This window comes from Carettochelys insculpta, chromosome 9 (genome assembly GCF_033958435.1).
Source record: "Carettochelys insculpta isolate YL-2023 chromosome 9, ASM3395843v1, whole genome shotgun sequence".
Lineage (NCBI taxonomy): Eukaryota > Metazoa > Chordata > Testudines > Carettochelyidae > Carettochelys > Carettochelys insculpta.
This window is the reverse complement of record NC_134145.1, coordinates 57276511-57289775: the sequence shown is the minus strand read 5'-3', so window position 1 is coordinate 57289775 and position 13265 is coordinate 57276511. Positions and strand designations below refer to the sequence as shown.

Here is a 13265-nt window from a genome sequence, read left to right as displayed (position 1 = left end):
GCAAACCTTATTCCAAAAAAGTGTGTCCACACACAATAGAGCCTATTTCTAATATGGAATACTATGTCTACACAGCAGTGCTATTTGGGAATAAACTGATCTGAAGAAGTGGGTCTGTCCCACGAAAGCTCACCTAATAAATTATTTTGTTAGTCTTTAAAGTGCTACTTGGCTGCTTTTTTGTTTTGATAGTCTACAGACTAGCACGGCTCCCTCTCTGTTACTATTCCAGCATAGCTTCTTTTGAAATAGCCTCTATTCCCTGCCTGTACAGCCCCTATTTTGAAATCTCTCTTTTGGAAGAGGCGCTATTCCTTGTAGAATGAGGTTCACAGAACTGGGAATAAGCCACCTGTTATGTTGAAATTATTTCAAGATCGTGGTTTTGCTGCATAGATGCTCACCAAGTTCTTTTGGAATAGCGGCCGTTATTCTGAAATAACTTTGCTGTGTGGGCACACCCTGGAATACCTACCCCCAGGGCACTCCACTGTGCACCAATACAAGCACTCCTGTTGAGTCTGTGCAGCACCAGCACAAGGCGTCACATGTACAAACACAACAGAAACTGCGGTGACTCGATGACAACCTCACTTGTGTTGACCGAAGTTTTTACGGTAGACGTGGCCTGAGAGGATACAAAGAGATAAAACCACTCGCTAGAGGTGACAGAACAAGTCAGCATCACTGGAATCGGGATGAAGACGCTGGAGTTCCTGACCCTCAGGCTCATGCTCACACCACTAGGTGCTGTCTCTAGAGGCACTGACTTTCCATGTGTGTAAGCCTGGAGGCTATTGCTATATCTGTCTCTGAGAGGACAAGGATAGTAAGCCAGACCTGAAAGGAACAACCTGACATTCATAATTTCCCATCTTTGGTATATCCAGTGTAATATGATGCCAAGAATCAAAACACAATTCCAGAAAGTGGTGAGTTTAGTATTTCTAATCTGACAGTGACACCTGCTGTCACGGAACACAAATTGCAGTGGGGCGTTAGAAACGACTGGCTGAACTATCAACTCCCTAGGGCTGCGTCTACACTAGCAAGTTCTTCCCGAAAATCTGTCCCGAGGAACGTCCACATGCAACATGTGCTCTTTAGATCTGAAATCAAAAAAACGCAGCTCTTCTTCTGGAAGTCGTCTTCCGCTCCCAGACCACCTCCTTTCGAAAGCTTCTTTTGAAAAAAAAGATGATCCACAGGCCCTTTTTTTGAAAGAGTCATGCTCAGGGTGCTGGATTTTTTGGTCCCTGGCCCATTCTTTTGAAAGAGCAGGGGATCTCTATCGAAAAAGCAGATCGGTCTTTCATCCCGCGTTATTGTGTGTGGACACGATCTTTCAAAAGAAGTTTTTTCAGAAGATCTCCTTTTGAAGGATTGCTGGAGTGTAGACGTAGCCTAGTCTGGCACCCATGGGACCTGACGAGTGCCCAACAAGACAATTTGCCAGACCATGGTAGGTTAATATTGTCTAGCACATTACCAACACTTCCACTGCTTACTGCACTCTTAGAAGACATGGGGGGGTGTAAATTACAGCTAAATAATAGCACAGAACAGTGAGATCCAGGACTGGTGGCTGTCAACAATCTTTATGGGACCATGGGAAACTTGGCCACCTCCACGATAAATGGACATCCAGCTAACTAAAATCATGCTGGATTATAGCTGTTGCCAGATTAGAAAGTGACCGACCAAAGAGGTTTCAACACATAGCATTGTCAGGGTAACATCCTGGCCTACATTTTTACATGAAGTCACAGATTCTCAGCAGGTATGTGCTCTGTTTCACGGCATAGTAAGGTTTATTTAGTCAAAACTCTACTGTGCTTCAAAGCTCAGCCAAGACCTTGGATAATCTCAGGGACTACATGTTGACCCTGTGTGTTAGAAAGAAATTGTATGGATGTGGTATGCAAGAGAGAACGTGCCTGCGGCTTTATGTCTATACCATATCAAAGATGGGGGGAACCTCAGATGGTTTGGAGGGCCCTGTTGATAACAAACTGTGAGATTGGTATCTTATCCTAGCTTTTGCCAAACTACCAGAAGGGGACCTGCAAAACTGGAGCCTGCCTGCTAGTTCTTGTTCCCAGCAAAGGGCAGAAATCCAATCGCAGCCATGGGCCAGATTCACCCTCACTGTAATTCCACAATGAGATGGCCATGGAATATGGCATTTCTCCAAGTTGCCACAGGATTCAGCATTCCTGCCGTGGAATTCACCCTTCTTCAGCTGCCCTGGCACTCGTGTTTTATCTCCCTGCCCTGCTGGGACCTGCCTTCAGCTGCCTCCACCAGCTTTCCCCATGAGGGGGAGTTAATTGGATTACTGTGCATACTCCCGGCACTATTCCATGGCAGCAAGGCATGATGGAGCCTGAGCAGAGGTCACTAAGGGCCTACATTCAGTCTGAAGACTCTTTCTTACAGGGAATGAGGCTTCAGAAGGAAAGTCCCCAGCTTGACTGTGAGGTGCCCAAGGTATGGTTCTAGGGCTTGGAGTTAGGCAAGAAATGATGGTCAGATCTGATCTTGAACCAATGAGGGGATAATGCATATGGACCTCCACAGTACCCCCTATTCAGGGTAGCACGGCACCATCACTAGCTGGTGCCCGGTGCAGTGCGGAACCCTGCAGAGCAGCGATCCTTCACGCATCACAAAGGGGCGACTCTCCCTAGAATCTCCTGGAGCAGCAGCAACAGGACAGATCTCACAGATGGGGAAACATGAGCAAGACTGGTGAGTTAGGCTAGGTTTTGTTCCTGCCTCTGTCACAGACGTGCTGAATGAGCCAAGGTTTGAGCTACACTAGGCATGTATGTTGATTGCAGACAAGCAATTCTAACTGTGGCAATTGCGCAGCTAGAGTCGGCTTATCTGCAATCAACTCACCTGGCTGCCTTCACAGATGGAGGTCAATGGAAGAGAGACTCTCCCATCCACCTCTCCTACTCCCCACGAAATCAAGGTGCACAGGGGTCAAGTGCTGACCCCAGATAGTTTGATTTCACATGTCTCCACCAGGCGCATGAAACTGAATTCCAGAAGCTGACTGGGTCGCTGGCTGGGTGGCTCCAAGCCACATGTGGCTCTTTAAGGAGCCATTTGCAGCTCCTGCTGCTCACTCCTCCAGCTCCCAGCCCCTGCCTTGCCATGCTGAAATGGAACTCAATTTAACTGTTTTAATGACCAGCAGGAGGGATCCTGCACTTAAACCAATTAAATTGAATCCTGTTTCAGCATGGCAGGGCAGGCAACTGCCTGCGCTGCAGGTGGAAGAAGGAAGCAGTAAGACTTTGCCACCCAGCCAGCGACCCTTAGAAAATCTAATGGCGACGACCCCTGTTAGAGTTGTGACACATAGATTGGGAATCCCTGGTTTAAGCTGAGGGCTGTAGGCGATGACCAGTGGTGTTCTGTACTGGATTATCAAAATGGGTCACTGTCTTGAAAAGGTTGGGAACCGCTAGCGTAAAACCTTCCAGGGAATTATTAACGATCTACAACCTATACTGGCACAGGATCCCTCACTCTCACATGCCTGTTCTCTCCAACAGACAGCTGCCCAACCTCAAGATAGTACTCGCAGCCACACACCATACCACTAATGCAGGAACCTATTCCTTCAACAAACCCTCTTGCCAGCTCTGTCCACAGAGAGACACCATCACTGGTCCTAACCACATCAGCCACACCATCGGGGCTGAGGCACCTGCACATCCACTAACGTGAGATATACCATCATGTGCCAGCAATGCCCCACTGCCATGTACATAGCACAAACTGGACAGTCCCTGTGTCAAAGGATGAATGGACATAAATCTCATGTCAGGAGCTAGAATACACCTAAACTTATAAGGGAACACTTTAACCTCCCAGGACTTACAATAATGGACCTTAAAGTAGCAATATTGTTATCTCTAAATTACAGAGGAGACACCTGAATTGGAATTCACTTGCAAGCTTGATATATTTAACCCGGGGCTTAACAGAGATCTCAGTTATCTTACACACTGACAGGGCAATTTCCTATCCTTTGATAGCACCTATCCCACTTAACTTACTCCTTCCACAGGTCTTATTAAAGACAGGTGACTTCCCCCTTTTTTTCCTTCTCCCCCTCCCTGCTACATATACGTCCCCATGTATATCTCATTTTTGCTCCAAAATCTGATGCAGAGGGTCTTACCCACAAAAGCTCATTACCTAATTAATAGAATTGTTAGTCTTGAAGATGCTACAGGACAACTTATTATCTATGAAGCTACAGACTAACACGACTGCCCTGCTGAGAGGATTTTCCAACTGTAGGTGGAGCGAGATGCTTCATATGGAACAAACAGACCATTTTATCCACCCTCCCTCTTGTCCACTCCCAGCCTCTCACAATTGGAGGTTTAGGGACACTCAGAGCTTGGTCAGGGGACCATCCTTGACCAGTAACCATTGATGGAGCCATCGCACATGAATTTATCTAATTCATGACTGAACATTTTGGCCTTCACATCATCCCCAGGCAATAAATTTCACATCTTGACTGTGCATTGTGTGAAGACGCTTAAAACATACAGGAAGTACTTCATGCCTATTAATTTCATTGTGTGACTGCCCATTCTGGTGTTATACAATGGGGTAAATAACACTGCCGTATTTACTGCTCCGCGCCATTCCTGATTTTATAGACTACTATAGACCTGCCATTAGGATACAAATGCTTCCTCACAAGGCATATTGTGTACAAATATCTCTGCAGTAGTGTGTGAACATGGCGGGCTTAGAGCCACAGTCAGGCAGGCCCTGGGCGAGGTGGGAAGGGAGCCTGGGCAGGGAAGAGGTGGGACCCAGAGCAGAAGCGGCAGGCCCCAGGACAATCAGCCCATAGCACAGGTCACACCACAGTGCTGGGCCTCCCCGCCCAGGCACTTCAAAGGGGTCTGGAGCTCCAGTCACCAAAGCTCTGGGCCCCTTTGAAATTTTGGGCCCCCAGAGAAACTGCCCCCTTCCACCTCTGCCCCCCCATCAGCTGACTTAGCGACAGCTGTATCCACATTGGCACTGCTGTAATTCAGGTCAGGTGCTGTGATATTCTGAGGCACATCCCAGGGTTCTGAGCACCTCACTAACTTGAGCTGTGGCAGGAATTGTTTCACAGTGTATGTGAGGGAACTTGTCCACCCGTCCCAAACCTGTGTGTGTCCTCAGAGTTTTCAGTGTCAAGGGAATCAAATCTATTAAAGAGGCTCTGCCTGTTGTGTTTCTTAACAATGGACTTTAAAAGGAATTTAGTGTTTACAATTCCATTTTTGGTTCCTTCTCTGTAACAAAACCAGGGTAACCCTTTCTCTTCTCCCACCCTAGCAACGATAGCCTCCATGGAGCTGGTGGTTCTGCTGGAAGATGAAGTCTTCGTAGATTTTTTCAACACGTTCCTGAATCTCCCTGTAAGTTTCCATCTTACAGTTTAGCTCCGCACTCTTTCTAGACCCAAGAGTATTCTTCTTTCCCTCTTGTGAGCATGCAGGCGTGGAAGTAACAAAATTTCTTATATGTACTGTCCTGTCACAACCCAGGTCCCTGCTGGCTTTTGCCACAGCTGAGCCAGCTCTTGCTGAAGCTGAGTACTAGAGGGTACCCACTTACTTTCACCTCTGGTCTTAGGGTACCCTGTGAATGTCAGGCCAGCACTGCTCTGGTAGCTGTCCCTGCACCTGCTCCATAGACATACACCTTTATGAGTCATTTTCGAAACTTCAGGGAGTTGTTATATGGGCAAAATGTAGTTACACAAGCAGGATTTTGGGCAGCACGCATGGAATAACTGCCCAGTTTGCCTGCATGCCTGCTGCCCACACTTTCTAGAGTGGCTCAGAACGAGAAGTGCCTACATCAGGACAGTCTGTCAAAAGCAGGACAGACTCCCCGCACCAGTGCTGTGTTCTGTAATTAGATTTCACCAAGCCAGTAACAAATGTGAATGCCTGGCTCACTACCAGTCTTACCATAGACAATCCCCTTACCCGCTCTAGTCCATTGGTTCCCAACCTGGAGTCTGTGGACCCCTACGTGTTCACCAGGGTAATGCAGGGGGTCTGTGAAAATAAATGACAGATAAATAAAAGCGACCATAGAAAATAAGTTTTAAATAAATTGCAAAGTTACAATAAATATCTCCCAGTAATGTTATTAATTGCAGTCAAAAAAAGACTATGTTGTGGTGCCTTTGTGTGACGAAACGCTCGCAGGGGTTAGAAGCATACACACATTAGCCATACATTCAACATGGGTCTGCGGCTGAAATCAGGCTTGCTGATGACAAAGGAGTCTGATGAGCAGAATGAAGCATCCACAAGTGGAATGTCTACATGTTAATTATTTACATTTCCTTTTTCATTGAATGAGGTGTATATAGTGGCTAGAATTGGCTTTGATGGGAATCCACAAATTGTTTGGGGAGGGGTGATTGGTGGGAGTGAAAAGGTTGGGAACCAAGCCATAGAATCATAGACAATCCCCTTAGATCCTTCAGTCCATCCTACCACTCACGTAAGCAGGACTTAGTGAAAAACGGTCCCTTCTACCAAAAAACCCACCGCCAACAACAAATATTCAGGTTGTTCCCAGTCCAAAGAGACCAGTTACTTACCCCAGATCAACCTGGATTTTAGATTTCACTCCAAAGACAATACCCGTAAGCCAGTCCTGTAATACAACGGTTTAAAAGTTGATGAACTAGGTGGGAAAAGAGAACATTATTTACAGGTTAAAGCAAGCAATATATTACACACACACACACAAAATAAATTCCAGTCTAAATCCTAAAGATGACAAAGACATGGAGCTTTGGCAATTCAAGATCTCTTCCATGGTAGACCTAGGGCCCATGAAGGTCTCTGTCACAGTTGGAGGTGTGTGGCCCCTTGAAAAGTTCAAAGAAATGACAAATTTTCAAAAGGAAAAATTTATTTCATTCAGCCTCCATCTCCACAGGATGGGCTTTGCACATTGCCTTTCCAAGATGCTACAACAATCCTTTCTATTGTGAAGTTCTTTGATGGCCCAACTGATTCTGATACTCTGGGACAAGCCTTAATGGGTGAGGGAGAAACATTTTCATATCACTAAACAAGTTTAAAGAAAAGAATTTCGAAGTCACAAAGCAAAACTTTCCTATTTCTTTATAGCACAAAATACAGACATTACAAATTAGAACATTGCCTTCAACAGCTTACAGACATAGAGAGAGCCTCAACATGAAATACATGCATACAAGATAAATACCTGTTTTGAGCAATGTTAACACTAATGTAAATGGGTCTGGTCTCCAGCTATGAGTTTGTCAGTTCTTAGCTAATGCCTGCAGCCATGGCAAGAGCTGACACTCAGCCTGCCGGCACCACAGCCTGTTTGGACAATGATTCAACACTGATTGGAAAGGCGTGAAAAATAAAGAACCAACCTCATCACTTCCAGCACCGGGAGTTCCCTGGAGTATGTCTTCAGAGCAATCAAAGCCCTTGGTATGTGTTTCAAAGCCCAGGTCAACTGATTTAGGCTGAGAGAATGCAGGGCTGAAAAACCCAGTTGTGTAGACCAGGGGTCAACCACCCCTGACATGAGTGCCAAGAGTGGCACCCAAGCTGATTTTCATTGGCACGCATGGTGGAAGCTCAGCTCCGCTCCTCCTCCCCCAGGCAGCTAGGAGCTTGCTCAAAGTCACGCTGCCTATGCATTAACAAGAGACCAGCTAACGCTACCGACTGCCACCTCAACAGTAAAGCTCTGCACCTTAATTTATTTATTAACGAAGCTGTTGTAAGCAGGACTATTAGTGACTTTGAAAAGTATCACCGGCACTCAGAGCACACATAGAGGTGAAAAGGTCAGGCTTCAGCACTCCACAGCCGAGAGGTTGCTGACCTGTGGCGTGGACGTTTGGACTCAGGCTGGTGCCGCGCTGCTGGAGGTGTTGCCTTAGGAGAGGTAAAATAGCGTGAGGGCTGTGACAAGGCTCTTGCCGGCCCCCGAGGAGTTCTGTGCTTCTTGGTAGATTTTCTCGTGTGCCTTAGAGACTCCGTCACAGTGGCCCTTTTGCTGCCTTGGGTCTTTCAAGAGCTAAGGGTTTCCAATTACCAAGCCGTCCTCATCAGAGGCAAGTCCCAAGTGGGGTGGGGTGGGGTAGGGTGGAGGGAAAGCAAGCCCCCTTCTGAAGGTTTGGACGCTCCTGTCCTGCCACTAGGGCAGCTCTCCAGGGGAAGGGTGGTGGTAGCCCAGGTCCACCCTCTACTCTTGGTTCCAGCCCAGGGACTGTAGATGAGAGGCCGCTGATGGGGCTTTTTGCCTGCCCCAAATGCAGCAGCTTTTCCCTGGGCCACGTTTCCCAACGCTTTCCTCTAGCACCTTCCCCATGTACCTGGCTGGGCTGCTTGTCTCTTCTGAACCTCAGTCCTTCCTTCCTGGGTGCACCTCTCAACTCCTTCCCCCTTCCACCTGGGGAGAAGCCTTTTATAGAGAGCCAGAAGACCTTCACTGGCAGGAAGTGTCTGATTGGCCCTTTGCAGCAGGCTGATTATAGCCATGTCTACACGTGCACGCTACTTCGAAGTAGTGGCGCCAACTTCGAAATAGCGCCCGTCACGGCTACACGTGTTGGGCGCTATTTCGAAGTTAACTTCGACGTTAGGCAGCGAGACGTCAAAGTCGCTAACCCCATGAGGGGATGGGAATAGCGCCCTACTTCGACGTTCAACGTCGAAGTAGGGAACGTGTAGACGATCCGCATCCCGCAACATCGAAATAGCGGGGTCCTCCATGGCGGCCATCAGCTGAGGGGTTGAGAGACGCTCTCTCTCCAGCCCCTGCAGGGCTCTATGGTCACCGTGTGCAGCAGCCCTTAGCCCAGGGCTTCTGGCTGCTGCTGCTGCAGCTGGGGATCCATGCTGCCTGCACAGGGTCTGCAACTAGTTGTCGGCTCTGTGTATCTTGTGCTGTTTAGTGCAAGTGTGTCTGGGGGGGCCCTTTAAGGGAGAGGCTTGCTGTTGAGTCCACCCTGTGACCCTGTCTGCAGCTGTTCCTGGCACCCTTATTTCGATGTGTGCTACTTTGGCGTGTAGACATTCCCTCGCAGCGCCTATTTCGATGTGGTGCTGCCCAACGTCGACGTTGAATGTCGACGTTGCCAGCCCTGGAGGACGTGTAGACGCTATTTCAATGTAGCGTGGACGTGTAGACGTAGCCTATGAGCCCCAGCTGCCTGCCCTGTTTACTGGGAGGCACTCTCTGTAAGGTTAGATGGGGAACGGAAAGGCATTGACGCAGCTCCCATTATACCTGCCTTCAGTCAGACTCTTGCAGCTGAGGCAGGCTGTGGTGTGCCACACAGCTGGTGGGGACTAGTGATCCCTTTCTTAACTTCCCTGCCACCCTGGAGTTTGTTCGGGCCTAGCAGGCCAGCGCTCACAGAACAGAAAGCATGCACTTGAGGGCTAGGCCTCGGACGGCCTGGGTTCGGCTCCCAGCATTCCTTTCCTCAATCCAAGTACAGCACGAGGTTGCCCAAGCCCCCTGCAATCGGACTAGCTAGCAGCCCACAGACTGAGAACCAGGACTAGAAGAGGGATGAGTCACTTCTGCTTTAACCAGTTGGTTCATTTAGGATTAATAAGTTTGCATGAGGAGTACATCTGCTTACTGAGAAAGGCTGGAAGAACTCTGTGTGACTTGGCAGAGATAAGAGGGGACGATTGTCTCTGGGAAAGACAGCTTTTCCAGTACGCATTGCTGATTCTGCTAGTCAGCCCCCCTCCACACCCTAGTCTCTCTCACGTCTCCCCTGTTCTTTCTTTGTAGGTCTTTGGCCAGACACCCATTTATATGGCCGACACTTGCCAGTGGTTCCTGTGGCCAGAGTTACCATGCAACCTGGTGAGGCAATAACCTTCTCAGCATGCAGTAGCAAGCTGAGAGCTTCTCCACTGAAAGGGAGAGGGGCGGTCAGGGAAGGACAATGCTAGGCATGGGCAGAATAACGAGGGTTTAAGATTTCCAGGGGTGATGCTCCTTCGCTTCCGTCCCCTCCTCGTCTTTAGTCAGGTCAGTGTTTTAACATGGGGGATCCTGTTCTTTTCAAACCCTGGGTACAATTAGGAGCAGGAGTGACCAAGGCCCTGGTCGTGGAGAAGTTCTATGGGGTTGAAAGACTGCCGTTGACTTTGGGGGCTGTAGGGTAGGATCAGGCCCCAAGTGCAGAAGTTTTGTTGAAATTTTGTTGAACAGTGCATTGTCCAGCACGTTCCATCCTTAGACAGGGTATTGCTGTCTGTAAACCCAGGAGGAGGATTCACCTAAACCATCTCCTGTGAGGTCTTGCCTCTTTACTGCTACAAGCTTGCTTGTGATGTGCTTTGATTCCTGCCATTCTCACTGGGAAGCCTGCATCCCCCACACTGCAGTTGCATCACCACCTCTTCCACCCATTGGTTTCTCTGATGGGTAGCAAATCTCCCTCCTCCTGGGGTGTAACCCCAATAGGATTACTGGGGTTTATGTCCACCCAAATGTTCATTATCCTGAAAGGTCATGAAAAATGAGTTCTGCCAAGCTTGAGTCCTGGAAGTCCTACAGGCCCTTTGCCTTAAGAGGTTCTCAATTAATGAAGTCAGTGGAGTTACATGATGGATAGATCATTCCTCACAGTCTTATTCTTTGTATGTGGGGGAATTCAGGTGCCAAGTTACAAAGGCTTAATGACGTGGATGGACAAGTACCGGCTGCCGCACTTCTGCAAGACGAACCTGTGTCTTCATTACATTCTGTGCCAGGAGCTTCTCAGCTTCATTCGATCCAAGGAGGCAGGTGGGCAGAGGGGACCTTGAGCACAAACTTTCTAATGCAGGGCAGGATTTGACATGTCACCAGGGTTGTGCCCTGGGCTCCGTGCAGGTGGGATGCTCACCTCTGGTGGTGGGGACTGCGGTTTGAGGAGTTGGTGACACGTACCGGAACATTGTGCTTATACAATGGTGGTTTCATTTATGTAGGGGGGAATATTGGCAACCGGTGGGAAAGGGCTGAAAAGGGGCATTGCTTTTTGTAGCAACTCACACCTGGTGACTTCTCAGTCTGGGAGTCTTCAAGATGGGGAGAGTAAGAGGCTGTTTGGCTTGTGGGTGGCAGGCTGCAGGAATCACTGGGAACGCTCTGGCCTGTGATAGTTGGAAATTCAGACCAGATACAAAGGGTCCATCTGGCCTCAACTCTTGAGGAATTGAACGTGTTCGACGATTTCAGGTCAAATGTGCTCAGTTTGGTCATAAGTAGATCATATTTTTTCTACTATGCAAGCACCTCTCTGCAGGCAGATATGAGACAGAGAGGGTTGGCTGGCAGTTCGTCTGGCAGTTCCTCGGCTACTCTCAGCTTGCACAGTGGTGTGATCTTGATTTTATCTAGAAAGGCCTCCGACCAGCCCGTGCAGCTCTAATAACTGTGCGTAGCAGCCTCTGTCACTGGTGACCCTTGTTGATGGCCACCCTGTGCCAGTGGTGATTTGCCTCTACTCCTAACACAGCTCTCCAGACACATTGCTTATAGTCCCACCCCCTCTGGGGGGAATAGAGAGCTTAACACACCAATGGTACGATGACCTCATGCCAAGCGTTCAGCCCCATACTGTGATCACAAGTTGTTCCCTTGCATCGGGCAGGTTTTCTCATCACCAGGGAGGGGAACCCTGGGCCTCCTTCTCCTCTGGGCTCCCACCCAGGGACTCTATACCAAGCGGGTCAGAGCTGCTTCCTTCAGCCACTTCCTACCTCTGTCAACCTCCAGGCCCCTCTCACAGACCAGCTCATTCCACCATTTTCTCCTGGGAGGCTCCAGTTCCTTTCAGCTGGGGCAGGGCTCCCCAGGCAGCAGGCTCTCGCTGCCTGGGCTCCAACCTTTTATCCCAACTGTTGCTGGTCAAATAATTCCCTGCAGGTGGGGAAGTAGCTGCTCTGTCTATTAACCCCTGAGTGGCTCTAGCAGGGCAAGGTCTAGACACCTAGCTAAGCTGGGTTATGCTGGGGATATACTTGGTCCATGTAGTTCAACAAAAGCTTAGAGTTGGAATGTCCCTGGCAGAAGAGCTGTGAAGAAGGGTGAGCTGGGTTCATCTTGTATTATAAAGTCACCAGAAGCAAAGGTGATGCCACTTTAACCTTTTCTCTGCCTCTCAGGTTTTTTGCTTGCAACCTCTTCTTAATGTAAGCAGAAGCCCCAGTTGAGATAAGAGATGGAAAAGGGGGAGACTGGAAGACTCAGGGAAAGGGGGTAGCAGGGCTGGAGGGTATGTATATGGCTTTACCTGTCTGTAGGCTCATGTGTTGGGTATTCCTAGAGGGAATTCCAGCTGAGCATTTGCAACTGGCTCTTGTTTATTCCAGCTGGCAACTAGGATTTGGAACTGGGACAGGGCCCATTGGCCAGCTGGTTCCCGGTTCCACTGGTCCTCCAGCAGAAGCAAATGGAAATGAATGGAAGGATTCTAGTGGAGTCTGTTCAGCTTTCTGCTAGGACATGTCTGCACATGTGCAAGAACTTTCTGAGGTGGCATCTTTCACTTTCTCTTGCAGCCGAGCTGCTGAAATGGAAGAGTGCAGACCAGTGGCTGCTCGAAAAGTGCATTAGCGGCAGCAGGGGAATGTGGCGCTTTCGTTCCTTCATCCAAGGAATGGCAGGTGATTACTGAGCGCTTCTTGTGTGCAGCCCTCTACTTCCCTATAGATCCATTTGGGCAGAATGGACATCTGAATCTGGAATCTGGACATTGGCATATGTAATGTTAAGCCACATATAGGAAGGACGAGATGGACACTGGCTAAGGGCTTGTCTTCACTTACCCAGAGATCGATGCTCCGGAGATTGATCCTCCAGGGTTTGATTTAGCAGGCCTAGTAAGGACCTGCTAAATCAACTACTGATGGCATCCCTGTTGACCCTGCTACTCCACCATGTCATAAGAAGTAAGGGAAGTTGATGGTAGAGTTGCTCCCATTGACCTCCCACAGTGGGGACGCTGCCAAAATTCAACCTAAGGTACATCCACTCCAGCTAAACTACTCTTATAGCTGGAGTTGTGTATCTTAGGTCGACTTTCTCTGGTAGTGTAGACCTGGCCCTACTCTACACTTGGAGCTAGGGGTTTGGTTTCCAGCTTGTTTAGACATATCCCTACTAGCTCTGTCTGAACACAGTAGTGTAGCCATGCCAGCACA

General features: G+C 48.7%; 1 protein-coding gene across 1 annotated transcript in view; it reads left to right on the top strand.

The window, feature by feature from the left end:
- The window catches only part of RGSL1 (regulator of G protein signaling like 1), a 59464-nt gene that overhangs the window by 20423 nt on the left and 25776 nt on the right, over positions 1–13265 (top strand). The window contains 4 exon segments of the mRNA XM_075003317.1: positions 5371–5453; positions 9859–9933; positions 10734–10863; positions 12624–12750. Coding sequence (XP_074859418.1) covers positions 5371–5453; positions 9859–9933; positions 10734–10863; positions 12624–12750 — 415 coding nt within the window.